Below are 15,748 nucleotides of genomic sequence, written 5' to 3'. Positions count from 1 at the left end.
ATATTGGTCACAATGGAGGCTTTATTATTGAGGAAGGTGGCTTCTATGATATCGGCAAGGGTGACTATCCTTGATATGGCTGCTCCCTGCTTGAAGGTTATATGCACAACCTCCAATGTTATTTGGACATAATGGTGCAGGACACAGCTTCAATAAGTTTCATTTTTCTACTGGTAGCCATGTGGCTTTTTGGGTTTCGTTTTTTTAGCTATGGAAATGGGTTTTGCATGCTGGCTAGAAGGCCTCTTGTACATCTGAATATTCTTTTATTTGAAAACCTTTATGAGAAGGCCTCCTGTAAATCTGATCATTACCTTTCCGAGCAGAAAAATGAGAGAGACAAAGGCAACACTATGTACTTCAACAACTTTACAATATGTTTTTTCAAGAAAAAGAGAGAAGGTTTACAAAATATCCAAGGGTCTAAAGAGAGAAGGTTTACCAAATATCAAAGGGTCTAAAATGGCAAAAAGGAATTATAAGGTAAAAGTGAGTTTTGCCCTTTGCCCTTAGGACCCCAGAACTAAATCTCAGGGACATAGAAGTCATAATACACCAACTCAGAACAGCATCACATGCAACACAGAAATCATAGAAATTTAAAAGCCCTTAAGTACCATCAGTTTCTCATAGAGGGGGATTATGTTACAATGTTCTAAGATATTACTGCTCTTTACAGAGAACAACGCAAATCATATCTATTACTGACCTGCCTTTTCTTGTATCCATAAAAAGATATGGAGTCAAGCACTAAATGTATATGCTAGACTGGAATGAAAAGAATATTTAACTCTTGGACTTCATGTATGACAAATATCAAGGCAAAAAAGTACCATTTAAAATGTCGTAAAAGAATGCCAGCTTGTGTTTTCGAAATATCCAACACAGTCGCAACACTGGTCACAGCATCCTCTTGCCGTTGTCGAATATCTTTCTCACTTAAAATAGTGTATGTGGACTGCCGATTGAGAAAAAGGGGCACTTTATCAACCATAAGTAATCATGCAACACTCTACAGTTATTTACAAGCAAGAATAAACAATTGAAACAAAAGAAAAACCTTACAATTCAAAAAGACTGTTCACTAATAGAAAACTTCAATTCCATACATTATTATGTATAAAGTTTAAGTCATAATAACAAATCCAGCATCTATTGATCTTTTGAAAGAGATCCTCATCAGTCTATTATGTCTCATGTCTTGTAATCCTTGAACCAAATAAGACATGGGCATTGCTCAAGATGGCTACCACGCTTTTGATCTATAACAATGCTCCACATTTTTGGCTGCAGATATTTTCCAAAAGAGTGGTCTCCAACCATGACAGCTAACCACGCTACTACCAAGGGAAAATGCATACCCACTAGTAGATCTCCTGTCATAGGTACTTTCTACCCAGTTAGCATCTGTATATCCTCTTGTAAGCTCCAAAGGCTTACCATGCTCATAGAGTAGACCATAATCTGATGTAGCCTTCACATATCTCAAGATCCTCCTCACTGCATCCAAGTGCGGCTTCATAGGCTTCTACATGAACTGGCTAATTAGTCCAACTGAATAGCTAAGATTTGTTCTAGTAATGGTAAGGTAAATCAGGCTACCCACCATTTGTCTATACATACTGACATTCTCAATCTCATGTCTAACATCTGCAAGTAGCTTCACATTTTGCTCCAATGGAGTGCTCAAAGCCTTGCAATCCAACATATCATACTTGATTAACGTGTCCTATGCATACTACTTTTGTAACAACCAAGTACCATGAGGTGTAGAGACAACCTCAATCCCAAGGAAATACTTCAATTCTCCCAAATCTTTGACTTGAAATTCAGAATGCAACATTTCCTTGATCTCTCCAATTCCTGTGACATCATCACCTGTAATGATCAAGTCATCCACATAGATGACTAATCCGAAGTGCTTGAAATGTATTTCTTCTAGCAAAACTTTTAAGAAGATATTGAGCATTTCATTAGAGAATGTTTGGTGTGCCAATAGATAATGTTTGATTGCCAAAAGCCTACATCACTATTGCAACCATTCTAATTTTGAGCCAACCTTAGAAAAGCATTGCATTCAATTTCATCTTTGACTTGCTAAAATTAGCAAATAACAATGATGGTATATAAACTATTTTTGACATGTTTAGCAAACAAGCTTATTTCATTCCAATCAAAAAAACTATCAAATCTCGACAGATGGCTAGAATATTTATTCAAGGAATCTTCAAGTATTATGGATTACCACAATCCATCGTGAGCGATAGAGATCCACAAACTACTAGTTCTTTAGGCAAGCTCTCTTTGAAAAATTAGGTCTGAAGCTTAGTTCCTTTTTCTCTTATCATTCTCCAAGAGATACTTAAAGTGAGATAGCCAATCTCACAATACTAGATATGTTGAAGTAATGTTGCCATGAAGCCAACTAACAATAGAAAGGCATTTGCATTTGGTAGAGCATGCCTATAACAGCGCAATTCTTGATTCTACAATAAAGCACCATTTGGCATCATTTATGGTGAACCACTCCAATTGTATATCCTCAAAACAAGGAGATATTTCATGTCGTTAAGTTCGTGCATGATATAAATACAACTTTTGCTTGCACTATTCAAAGATCTCAAGAAAAACAAAAACAGCAAGAAATGAGCATAGACGACATTTTCTATTTCAAAAAGGAGATTGGAGGTGACTAAATTTTAACAGAGCTTATGTAAGAAACTCTAACAAGCCATTGCCACAGGTCACTCAACTAGTAACAAGAAATTATGAGTCATTTTATGTCAGATAAAAGATAAATGATGTTTGTCACCCGTTACAATTTCCTATGTATTGGAGAATTCACAATGCTTTTCATAGCCATCTTGTGAAGCCTTGTGAAAGAAGTCCACCATTGGAGCCTAGAGTGGAGAATCCAGCTTAAAATCGATGAACAAGAAAAGATACATCAATTAGACCTAATAGTTTTTCACACGGTCAAGAAAGAATAAAGAAAAACTTTAACAAAAAAGTCATTTGAAAATTTAAATATTCCTCTTGTTTAGATTCTAAATGGATGCCAAAAGAGTATTTCAAAGACTATCAAAGAATAATTACCATGAGAGTGCGCAACGAAAGAAGAACAGAAACACACGAAGAGAAGGGAAGAGAGACACTACAAAGAAAAAAGAGAATGAAAGAAGAAATCTATATTGAAGTCCAAAAGAATGTTGAATACAAAGCAAATTGATCAGTCTCTACATAGCCCAAAGCATCCATGAAGGCACCAAATTAAGTTGATGATGGAGTGGAGCACCAAATAACAAAAGAAGCTGAAATTTGCAATACAATTTATGTTGCCAATGACCAAGGCTGCTATAAATAGCCAAAGACTTCCAAAATTGGCCAAATACAGCAATATGCACACGAAAAAGATGGTCAACCAACAACATGTGATGAAATGCTAAGGAAAATAATGATCACAATAAAAAAGCTCGTCACCCCTTGTATGCAATGTAAACAAAGTCTCCAACCGCTGAAAAAGAAATGCACTAAGCTGGAAACAATACTCAACCACTATAAACACACTAAACTGACTGAAAACTGAAATACACACAAAGAAAGGGCTAAAAGGCGGTTAGAGCTCCTTTGTCTTTGTCAGACTCTAACATAGCTCACAACCACGAGATGACAACATGAATAAATATAAGCTAACACCTCTTCACAACTCTTGGCGAGTGTCTAAAGACCCAACAAAGCTGAAATCTCCATTGTTGTCCATCTAAATGGAACATCCTTCTTCTGCAAAGCGTGCAATGGAGAAGCAATGTAAGCAAAGAGCCAAACGTACTTCCTATAGTAAGAACATTGGCCCAATAAGCTATGAACTTCATGCACACTTCACAAGTGTGGGCATGACCATATTGCCTCAACCTTTGCAAGATCCATACATACCCTATCACAGGGACTTGAAATTTCTAAGACGCTTTAATCTAGCTAGTAACATTTGATTTAAGTTAATAATCAAATGTGCAAGGTTATAAAGCACATGTACTACACATGTAAGTTATTTCATGGCTGGTGGCCAAGGACCCCAAGGAGTCAGTGGATATCGAAGGTAAAAGTTGTGACAAGTCATGCTAACTAGGCTTTGCTTGTCAATTGGTGTCAGTTTTCACCCTAGGACAATTAATTGGTCATTGGGTATCAATGGTGACACTAAGGACTAGAAATTAATTAATTATCTGCCAAGCTAAGGGTAAATGGAGATTGGGAACCACTCCAAGTTGCAAATGGCCTATACAATTAATTTATGGATGGGCAAACTCCATTTTGCGTAGGATCAAAAGGGCTGAAATTAATTATCAAAATTAACTATTTCTAAAAAATTTAATGGCTGAAAATTGCTCAAAATTGGGATTAGAAGGCTGCCACTTGGCACAAATACCCATGCAACTGAGAAAAACATTTTTGGGGCTAGCAAAGGCTATTTCAATTCATTCAGCTTGGGAAAGAAAGAAAGGGAGAGCTCTAATAAATTTTCAGCCTTGATTTCAATCATGGGAGACAAAACAATAGCCAGGAGACCATAGTCAAGTGCGACAACATTTATGAGCCTTCCAGCTCCTGATAACAGCATTTTGAGGCAGGCAACGGCATTCTAGGCCTCTCCAAGCAGCAGTCAACAGCCTCTAGGCTGGTCCAAGCAAGCCAACAGCCAATTCTAGGGCTTCTTTACGAAGAATTTCCAGAATTTCTCTCTCTACAGCCTTCTCGCACCTTCTCTTAGCAAATCTCAGCACTTCTCAACTATTCTCGAAAGATCTCAGCAAAATTTAGTGGACAGCAAAGGAATTTATGCTATAAACCCTAACTTACATTAGTATTTAGGGTTTAGCAGCCACCTCGAGACCCGTGCCATCAATCAAGCACATCACATACTAAAGTCAATATCTTAAATTCAAGGAATTGTCAAAGATTTCAAATGCGAGCTCATTCATTTTGAATATGGGGCAACATTTGGCCGGTTGGGGTAGCCTTGGGTGAAAATCAAGGGGTGATTGGCCGAAATTGTTTGATGTTTGTTGCTACAACAGACGGCTTTTGGATCAGCAAACAAGATTGTGGAACCTCAACTTGTACTCAATCAATCAGCAATTAAAGTTAAAGAAATACCAAAAGAGCACCAGTTTGGAGCCAACACAGTATTTACTATCCAAGATTATTAAGGTAAAGTAAGCATTTCAATTTATGATCATTTTTTCATTGCTGTTATTAAGTGTTTAATCAGGTATTACCACCCTATCCAAGAAGGAAAGCCGGTTTCATGATTCCATTGCCATGATATCACTCAATCCTTGATTTGGTGGACCCGAGACACCTGGTTGCAAGCCAAGGCTTTGCGCAAGTGCTGATTTTTTGTGATCAACTAAGTAACTACAACAAGTTGTCTTTATACAATGATTTGGAATCAAGAAATGATGATGCCTCTCAGTATCAACACTCACATGGGGAAGAAGGAAATGCAATGCCTGATCTTAGACAAGGCTCACATGATGGATAAGAAGTTGGAAATATTGTTGTTGGCCGGCCTTCAAGTCAAAATGAGACTAATGACCAACAAGAGGAAGAGGAATTTGATGACCGATTCAAGGATCTGATGAGAACTGCAACAAATCTCTTTGCTAAATTGGCAAAGGATCCTCGGTCTGTTTGATTTTTGAATGCTCAGAGGAAGGACAATAAGAGCAAGAAGAAGAAATCATCTTCTACATCTTCAAGACAGCAACATGTACCGAAGGCAATGCCAAAGCCCTCACTTGAAGCTCCCAAAGAAACCAACAAGAAACAATTGGTACCTACAGGTAAAGGTTTGCAAATGCAAGGCCATCATGGAGCTACCAATCCAATGGATTTTGGACAGCCAAGCATGCATGCTATAATAAGGCAACCAAGATACTTTGATGGTAGCACAATTTTTCATGCAATTGTTCGACAAGAATTACATACAAAAATGTATCAACAACTCCCTATGGTATGCAACAATCAATCCATGGTGTGCAAGGCCCAATGTATTGGGTATGGCTGGAAATGTGCATAATTCTATGTATGGCAGCATTAGTTGGATGCCCATGCACAAAGTGGCATGTTTGGTAATGCATCTACACCCCCAAATGCTTATGGAGCTCAAGGAATGAGTGCTGGTCATTCAAATGCTTCATTTGGGCTTGGTCATGATGTAAATACAACGAATACACTCTTTTTGCAACAACCAATGTATAACAAATTAACACCCAAAGGGGCACAAAAGACTATGATGAGGATGGAAAAGCAATTAAGTTTGAGTCCTTCACAAGTACACAAGATAGGCTAAAAGCTTTGACTTTCATTAAATAGTTTAATGCAGACTACTCAGAGGAAAACTTAACCGAATCCTCCAAGATTTGGAAGGCAACCACTTTCTTCAAGGGGAATGCATTGCAGTGGTGGTCTACACTCTTGATGCAAGATAGGGCACTGTCAACATGGATATGATTCAAGCAAATGTTTGCATCGAATTGATTGAGAAGTACCTTAGAGGTGGACATCATGACAGCTTGGAATAAGCTTAATGCCAAGGAATGCAAGAATTTGAGCAATACGATAAGAACTTTTAATGCATTGCTGCCCGTACTTCTTATTGTCCAATACCCCTTCATAAGCAAGTGGAAAAGTATATATGAGGGCTACCCAAAGGAATCAAGGATTTTTGCATTAAGTCCACCATGTCTGGCATATCTCAGCTCATAGAGACTAGTGCTACAACCGATGCTTTGCTACGTGGAAAGGACTCAAATCAGGCTTCCAAGAGAGTGGGGAGAAGCCGAATAAAAAGTTGTCAAAGGCTGAGAAAAGAGGTAAATCTGAAAATCAACCTGAAAAGATACCAAAACAACAAAGGACTAGTAATCATTGGCACAGCATAAGAAATTGATAGCTGCAAATAAATGCTCTATTTGTGAACAAAAGGGTCATATTGCAAAGGACTGTCCCAATAGGTAGCAAGCTGAAAATTCAAAAAATCAAGGAGATCCTAAGGGTAAGACGCCCAAAATATCAGTGGGATTGGTGCGCGATGTTGTTAGTGACCAACCTAGTGATGATGCCATCGAGTTATATAGAGCATGGGGCAAAATTAGGGATCAGTATGCTTTAATCTTCTTTGATAATGGTGCACAAGCCAACTTCATCCCTACACATATGGCAGCCCATCTAGGCATCAGAGAGGATAAGATGGGATCCATAGGGAAAGTTGAAATGACATGTAAAAGTCATGCAAAGCCTATCACACCATTCCTTAGAATGCTTTGATAGCACATTCAGGGATATATGGACAACAAAGAGTTTTTCATTGCTCCACTTAAGGGATGTGATGTATTGCTTGGTATACCATGGTGTCACAAAATGCATGCAATGATTGATTCACATGCAAAAGAAATCACTATTCAACATATAGGGAAAGACTCTCACACTTGATCAAAAGTTGAAAGGGGAATTTATCCATGTTCTATCGACTGCTATCATTTCTAATGTAATGAAAAATAACCTTTCAACATACTTTGTTTTTACTAAGAATAAGTTTGATAATGAAAATGTTGAAAACATGTCAAAGTTAGAGAGGGATCACATTTCATTTCTAAAAATGTATGTTGATTGCTTCACTCTATCACATCTAAGGCAACTACCATCTGAAAGGCTTGAACATCATGGCATAGACTTATCCCTTGAAGTAGCCCACCGAATAAGCTACCCTACAGAGTCAATGCAACCTAACAGGAGGAGATTATGAGCCAAGTGAATGAACTATTAGAAACATACATTGATTCAGCCCACCTCTTTACCATTTTGTTCTCCAATGCTTTTGGTGTAAAAAGGGATGGTTCGTGGCAAACACGCACTGACTATCATACTTTGAATAAAATCACAATAAAGAATCGGTTTTCGATCCCTCAAAGTAGCCCACCGAATAAGCTACCCTACAAAGTGAGTGCAACCCAACAAGAGGAGATTATGAGCCAAGTGAACGAGCTGTTAGAAAAATACGTTGATTCAGCCCACCTCTTTACCGTTTTGTTCTCCAATGCTTTTGGCAGGTGAAGAAAGAACGGGACGAGCAAACCTCAACCCTAGTAGGCTTTTTGTGTTTTGTGCAGGCATTGTAGGTGAAGATGTCTTCTTAGGCCGAGACAAAGTTTCAGGCGATCATGGACTGCCGTCCTCCTGGCTCTTCCTTCAAATCAAAAGCTCAATGGTGAGAACTACCGCATCTGGTGGGTTATGATGCTTGCCATATTGGAGTCCTATGATTTGGCGGAGCTTGTTATGCAAGCTATCAATCGTCCTTCTTCGCGAGACAAGTCCAAACTCCCTTCCAGCGAGAAGGCGGAATTGGCAAAGGCTCAGGCACATTGAATAACTCAATGCACGCATTCGCTCGTTTTTTTTTCTCTCATGTACTACAATTATTATCTCTCACATAGAGCATTTGATAGTGGCTAGGGAGATATGGCTGGAGTTGGATCAGATGTATAATCGAATGACCATCATGAAGCGCATTTCTTTGGAAGTGCAAATGAGGACTATGAGTGTCAACAAGTCATCATCCATGCAGGAGCATATCAACAAGCTAAGGCAGCTTCACATGCAGATTCAAAATGCAAGGAAGGTGATCGCTTTTGAAGACATGCCGATAACTCTTCTTTCACAATTACTGCCTCACTTCAGTGGTTTTTATTCTGCCTTGATTGCTTTAGGGCGGTCTGAGACTCTTCGGTTTGAAGAGTTGGTTCCTATGGTCTTGGACCAAGAGGAGCAACTGAAACGAACCAATGCTTTGAAATCTGAAGCTTTGATTGGTCAATCCTCTCAGAAGAAGGGGAAGGACCAAAAGAAGAAGAAGGAAGACAAATCTACGAGGGACAAAGACAAGGAGTCTACTTGTCACATTTGTGGCAAAACAGGTCACTGGAAGAAGGATTGTCCTAACAAGGAGAAGAAGAAGAAATCTTCAAAGGATTCCGAAGTAGTGGCTACTCCCTCATCAGCTACTTTCCTCCATTTGGAGGTGGTTGAGGATTTGACCTTGCCGGCTTCTGATGTTGCGCTAAGGGTCCCATTTACTCGGGAGTGGATTGTTGACAATGGTGCCTCTAGGCACATGACTCCTTCTTCAGCAAGTCTTACTCATTTGCAGTCTTCTCATGGTCTGGTGATAGTTCGTTTATTCCTATTTAGGGACGGGGTAACATGCATCTTATTCCAAATGGGACTTGTGGTGCCCATGCATCTCAGGTACTTTATGTGCCGGCTTTGGGGTATCATCTTCTCTCAGTACACAAGATTTGTGCCCTCGGCCTCTTGGTCGAATTTAATGTGGAATCATTTTAGATTCTTGATCGAGGATCGAGAGCGGTTCTTTCTTCAGGTTATGAGGAGAATGGAGGCTACAAGTTGCGGTCTTCTTCTGCCTTGACTTCTCTTCTTCTTACCTCCCAAACCCCGTCAGAGCTTTGGCATGCTCGGTTTGGTCACCTCAATTATGAATACCTTCGGAAGGCGTCTAAGGACCAGTTTGTTCGAGGTTTGCCAGATATTGTAGTGAGACAATAGCCTTGTGTATTCTACATCCGTGGGAAGCAAACTCGTGATGTTGTTCCCAGCAAGGCTTCAATGCGGTCTTCAGTACCCTTGGAGCTTGTTTCCATTGATCTTTGTGAACCGATGAGGACGGAATCCCTTCAAGGGAGTTTGTATTCATGCTCATTGTAGATGATTACAGCAAGATGATATGTGCCTATTTCTGAAAGCTGAAGTCGGAGGCTTTCTCCAACTTCAAGGATTGGTTGCTCTTTGAGGAGAACCGAGTGGGGCGGAAGCTGAAGACCTTACAATTGGATAAGGGCGGAGAATTTGTTTCTAATGAGTTTGCACGGTTTTGTGCAAATCGTAGCATACACCAAAAGTTTGCCAATACAAACACTCCTTAAGAGAATGGCATTTTGGAGCGGAAGAATCGCAGTGTGATCGAAATGGCCCGTACTATAATGGAGCATCATCAGACACCTCAGTGTCTATGGGCTGAGGCTGTGGCTACTTCAGTTTACAACCTTAATCATTCCCCTACTTCCGTTGTTGTTGATATGACTCCTTTTGAGACGTACTTTGGATCAAAGCCCAATGTTTCTTATTTCACAGCTTTTGGGTGTGATGCTTATGTTCACATCTTGAAGATACAGCATGACAAATTTGAAGCGGCTTCCAGAAGACAGGTGATTGTGGGCTATAGCTCGCAATCTCAAGGCTACCGATTGTATGATCTTGTAAAGCGAGATGTCTACACGAGCCGTGATATTCAATTCGTGGAGATTCCAACCCCAGAGGGGGATGCGGATCACCTTGTACTTGGAGATCTAGGTGATAGCTGGACACCAGCGACTGTTCCTCTCGAGCCTATGTCTCTTGAGGACTCTTCTTTGGATGAGGAGCCTACTCCCCCGCCACTGGATTCACCGATTGGTCCTCCATTGATGGTGGACCTTCCAAAAACTTCAACAGATGGAGAGCACTGAGGCGAGATTCGGCCTCCTCCTCATTGGGCTTGTGCCACACTCCAAGATTCAAGGATCGAGGGGGTCCCTGAGGAGTGGCAACTACACAATGGACCGTGGAGGTCATAGCGGCACCAGGCACATACAGCAGGCTCCACGTGCTTGGAACGAGAAGATTGATTCGTTTCTCCAGGCCAAGTTGGGATATCGGCGCTCTAGGGCCGATCCGCAACTTTATAAGCGTACTTCCAAGGGTGGTCGTGTGTTGTTTTGTATGTTCATGACTTGATTGTTACAGGTGATCATGCCCAGAAGGTCGAAGAGACGAAGGCAGCCCTACATCAAAAGTTCGAGATGACGGATTTAGGACTTCTCCATTTCTGTTTGGGCCACGAGATCAATCAGTCTCAGAGGGGGATTTTCATCTCTCATCAGAGATATGTACAAGAGCTCTTGGTGACTTTTGAGATGGAGGATTATCGGTCCATTTCTACTCCTATGGATCCCAACTAGAAGCCCACTTCACATGCAAATTCTCCTTTGGCAGATGCTACCCGCTACCGTCAGCTGATTGGATCATGTTTTCAGCAGTCTATACATTGTCTCTGACAGATTTCACTCTGCTAATTGTGGAGATTGCTCTTGGGGCTGACAGAGATCGAGATCCTCGAGGTGGAGACGTACGCAAATATTTTCTTTGCACCCATGTATAATTCTATATCCTTATACAGCATTCTTCACTGCAGATTTTCTGTGTTCTACTATCTCTTTCTCTCTCTCTCTTCTCTCTCTGTTCACTCTTTGTCATGGTCATTCGCTTCGGCATTGCTTCACTCTAACAGCTTTATGGCTAGTTATAGCTTGGCAACCAACTGTCAGTTGCTTATATGATATCATGACTTATTGCCATAGCTTGTAGATGCTCGTTTTGTTGCACAAGATGATGATTTCCTCTAGATTTGGGCTTATTCAATGCTGAAGGTCATTTTGAATATTACTTTATGACTAGTCACCGCCTAGCGGTCAACTATTAGACCCTAGGGCCTACATGATATCATCAATGATGAAGCTACTTTAGTCTTTCATCTTTTACTATTCATTGTTCACTCCTTTTCTCCTTGAACATTTGTTTCTAGTTCCTATCTTTGAAGTTTGAACTCTTAAGCTTTCATGTCACATGAATAATGACAAGTCACAATGGGGTTTGGACACATGCTCTTTTGTAATACAAATCCAAGTCTTGGAGCTTCCAATTTCTGGCACGCTTCCTGAGGCTACTGCTAAACCCTAATTTTTTCTAAAGATTAGGATTTACAACAGAGAAATCTGAAATTTCTCAACCTCTAGTGATCTCAATGTTGTAATCTTCAAAGCAAAGTTGTAGAAAGACTGGGAGATGAGAGAGAATGCTAAGAGAGAAAATTCAAACTTTATTCGCAAAGAACTAAAGAAAATCTATCATTTACTGCTACTGCCCTGTCTCAACAACTTGTAGATGCAAAGAATTGAAGAAAATCAATCATTCACTGTTGTTGCCCTCTTAACAGCCTGTAGATGCTATCACCTGTTGTTGATTGGTCTTCTCCCACCCCTCGCTGCCTCAAAAGGTCCTCCAATGGCTGCAAATCAGACCAATAGCATCTCCTCTCTCTTTCTTCCTAGCAAAATACACTAAAAATGCCTCTCTCCAACCTCCAAAGACGTTTTTCAATCTTGCATGGGCATTTTTGACAAGTGACATCCTTCCCAAATGATTTTTCCAACAATCCATAATTAAATATCAATTTTTAGTCTTTATATACTAAAATTTAATCTAATAATTATTTCGGTGCCCTGAAAAATAATCAAACTGGCCAATTATTAAATTGCCTGGGCAACTTCCATTCTCGAGTGTCTCTGTGCCATCTTTGACCATCAGATTGGCATTAGGTACCATTAAACGTCATTTTCCTAGTGTCACCCAACTGACACTTATGGCCAAATGAATAACCTAGGCTAACAACTAGCACCAGATACCACCAAGTACATGTGCAGCATAACTTATATCAACTTTTGCCTTTGAGATCTCGTGATTTCCTAGAGTCTCGGGCTCGTAAATTTACTCTAACCCCAGTTACACATGTGCAACATTTACTTAACCATGTGATTAAAAATTAATCCACATGTTAAGTAAGATTTCAAAAATACATGTCCTCATGACAAATGTCCATCAACCAAGCACCTTGTTCGGCCTTCCTCTGTTGCCACAACTACTGCTAGTCACCTACTCCAAGTTGTTGCCACCTGGCAACTGCTGCCCTGCCTGCATTTGCTGCAGCAGCTGGTCCATGCCATCATCATCATGCAGCATGTTGCCCAGCCTCCAACCATCTGCATTTTCAGCCTGCAGCTGCCACCCTAATTATCCACTGCCTCCAGGAGCTGCTTCCTACACAATCGCTGCTGCACACTTTACCAGATCAGTCTACATCAAAATCCGCCCTGCATTTCGGGGACAATGCAGCCAGCATTGCTGTCTACTGACATTTACAGCTGGTCACTGCACTGAAGCTGTCTGCACAGTTTGGGATCTGTTCAGAGAATAACACACTCTCCAACTCTTCTCTATATCCCAATCTTTAGAGACACGATCTTCAAAAACGGAATTCTAGGTTTTGTATTCACTTTGCATAGTGTGTTTACTGCATTGAGCATTGTATTATTTCATTTTTTATTCTTCTTCCATATTCATTGTCTCTAAGTTATTAGGAGCACTGAATTGTCATTGTTGGGCTGATACTTGTCGAGTTGCTAGACAACTACGGGCATCTTCATTTGGCTCTTCAAATTTGGAGTGATTCCTAGTCCCACTAGCAACAAAGTTGCTAGGGCTACTCCACTCTACTCTATAGCCGTGTTGTCTATGAGTCGCTTTGTGAGAAGCTTGCTCAATATGAGACTGGCTTCTAGCGCTCTTCCCCTCTTTGCATTGGGTCCTATCCTATTTCCATTGGCAAGTGCTAAAACTCAATGGACCTCTCACATTTCTATTTCCTACCTCAGTCTCTGAGCTCGATGTTCCTAGTTGTAAGCAGCTATGCCCTGCAAGTGCAGTGACTTCTTGGCCAATCTTCACTCTTTCTCAAGATCAACTATGATATCCTTAGTTGGCCTACTATGATGCTCCATCTTGGTTTTAAATCATATCGATTGATCATCTACTACATATCAATTGGAAAATCTTCTCCTATTAGTGCGTTCGTTTGGGTCGCTTATCTTGCATGTGAGTTCCTTGTTAGTTTAGCCAGTCCTCAAATTTAAGTGCACTCAAGTATTTGTGGGGTGCTTCTTTTCATGCACAGTGTGAAATCAAGCTTTCTACTTTCTCAATGCACTTCAAGTGATTATTAATGCATTGGGTGATGTGATGAAAACAATGTGTTGCAACACACTTTCTTTACACAAGCTCCAATTTCAGTTGCAATCTTCAAAACAAGAATCTAGCTGATCCTTGAGACTAACAGTTTGTTCTGACATCAGTAGACTTAAGTACAAAGCATTCGAGAAATGGCAAACAATGATAGCCATTGATATGGTTTGCTTAGCTCAAGAAGTGCCATGTTAGCTAAATCATGGCACGACCTCAAGAAGAAGCCCTCGGTGGTAAACAAAGGGCTGAGAATCCTACAGCCTACATTGGGCTTGTGTAGTGTTTGCTTCCTTTAGTGCATGGAATAACAATACTCCACTTCTTCACTCCCTTTGGTCAGTTATACTTTTCATCTTGGCATGACAATAGATCCTCATGTTAGGTGTTGTTTTTACTTGCGGTATGAGTGGCAACTTTGTCGCTGAGTTTCTGGAGATCTCCATCGAGTATCCTTGTGCTTGTACATTGTCACTCTGCTGTTCTTTGGCCCTGTCTGGTTGGTCTCAATCAGTTCATCGGCCAAGAGAGATTGAGAATCAGCATATCATTTTCTTACTCCTCTAAACCAGAGAAGCGAAAATGCAAGACAAACTACCAGCTAAAATGAATAATGGTCGAGGGAACAACAAGTAACAGAGCAAATACATTAAAATGCAGCTGCACCAAATAACTCTGTATGCACCTGTGAGCGGCGATAGCTGGGTTGGGAATCATCGACGCCGTTGTCATCAAAAGCATAATCTGACTCTTCCCCCTCCTCGACTTCGACATCAGAAGGCATCAGATCACTCTCATACTCTTCATCCTCCATTCTGTCGCCATCAAAGCCACCTCCCAAGGCGTCGTGCATATCGTCTTCTGAATCCATTTTCGGGGAGACAGTTCAGGTAATCCACCCGCAGCAAAAGATCGCCTTGATCAGCGTGTCTGATTAAAAAAAGGTTCAATCTGGGGCAAATCAGGGCAGCATGCTGGCTTGTCCGGGAGCTCAAAAGGCTGACACGGAAAGACTTCAGGACATGGCGGAGCCTTGAGTAAAGAGGTAGGGAGCAACAGGAGATGACGTATGACGAGGAAATAAACCTAAGGCATGGAAAAGCTTGGGAGGGGGACGGATCGAGCAAGCTAGGAGAGGCGACGGAAGCTGCGGTATGTACTGCTCGGGGCCATCGATTGCGAGAGGACAGCGCAGACGAAATGCGAGCAGAGAAGTTCGATGAAGCACGCACCCGCACGAAAAGGAAGGCGCTTAGGAAACACAGAGAGAGAGAGAGAGAGAGAGGAGAGGCCAGAAAGCGGGCACAGAGCCCGTTCATGCGGAGTGAAGAGACGCACAGAGAGAGGGGGGCGGGGGGGAGGCCTCGGGCGCCGCCCGTCCCAGTCTCCGGGACCGCTACAACTTTAGGGCCCACGTCCTACGTGTCGGAGCCTTATTGCAACTTGCAAGATTGACGGAATTATGATCGTAGCCTTATTCTCTCTCAATGCCCAATAAGTGATTGAAAAGAGAAGCCATAGGTTCTATGGTCACTTCCCCTCAATTAAGGCTGGCTAGGCATCCCCTGTGTAGAGGGTGGGTGTGCAATTTTTGAAACTAGGTGTAGACATGGATACAAAGCCTTTACACACCAAAAGGACATTAAAAAAGTGAAAATTATTATATTTATAATTTTTTTATTGGTTGCAAATACAAAAAGTGCACCCTTGTCTCCCACTTTACAAACTCGGCAAGGGAGATTCCCCGTCCCAAAGTGAGCACGGAGTTCATCTGTTT

At 41.1% G+C, this 15,748-nt stretch overlaps 1 protein-coding gene across 3 annotated transcripts in view; it reads right to left on the bottom strand.

Annotated features, from left to right (window-relative positions):
- The window catches only part of LOC148031507 (putative E3 ubiquitin-protein ligase ARI8), a 114,893-nt gene extending 99,611 nt beyond the window's left edge, over positions 1–15,282 (bottom strand). For 2 of the 3 annotated variants that reach the window (XM_087685018.1, XM_087685019.1), the window contains exons 1-2: positions 14,657–15,282; positions 834–958 (exon numbers count right to left, since the gene is read on the bottom strand). In XM_087685018.1, coding sequence (XP_087541144.1) covers positions 834–958; positions 14,657–14,842 — 311 coding nt within the window. In that variant the 5' untranslated portion in view covers positions 14,843–15,282. The remainder of the gene's footprint in view (positions 1–833; positions 959–14,656) is intronic. The other variant, XM_087685017.1, reaches the window with a different exon arrangement.
- Positions 15,283–15,748: the final 466 nt, after the last annotated feature.

This window comes from Lygodium microphyllum, chromosome 9 (genome assembly GCF_053477565.2).
Source record: "Lygodium microphyllum isolate KBCC chromosome 9, Lygodium_microphyllum_v1.1.10, whole genome shotgun sequence".
NCBI classification, from domain to species: domain Eukaryota; kingdom Viridiplantae; phylum Streptophyta; class Polypodiopsida; order Schizaeales; family Lygodiaceae; genus Lygodium; species Lygodium microphyllum.
This window is presented reverse-complemented; position numbering and strand designations above follow the sequence as displayed.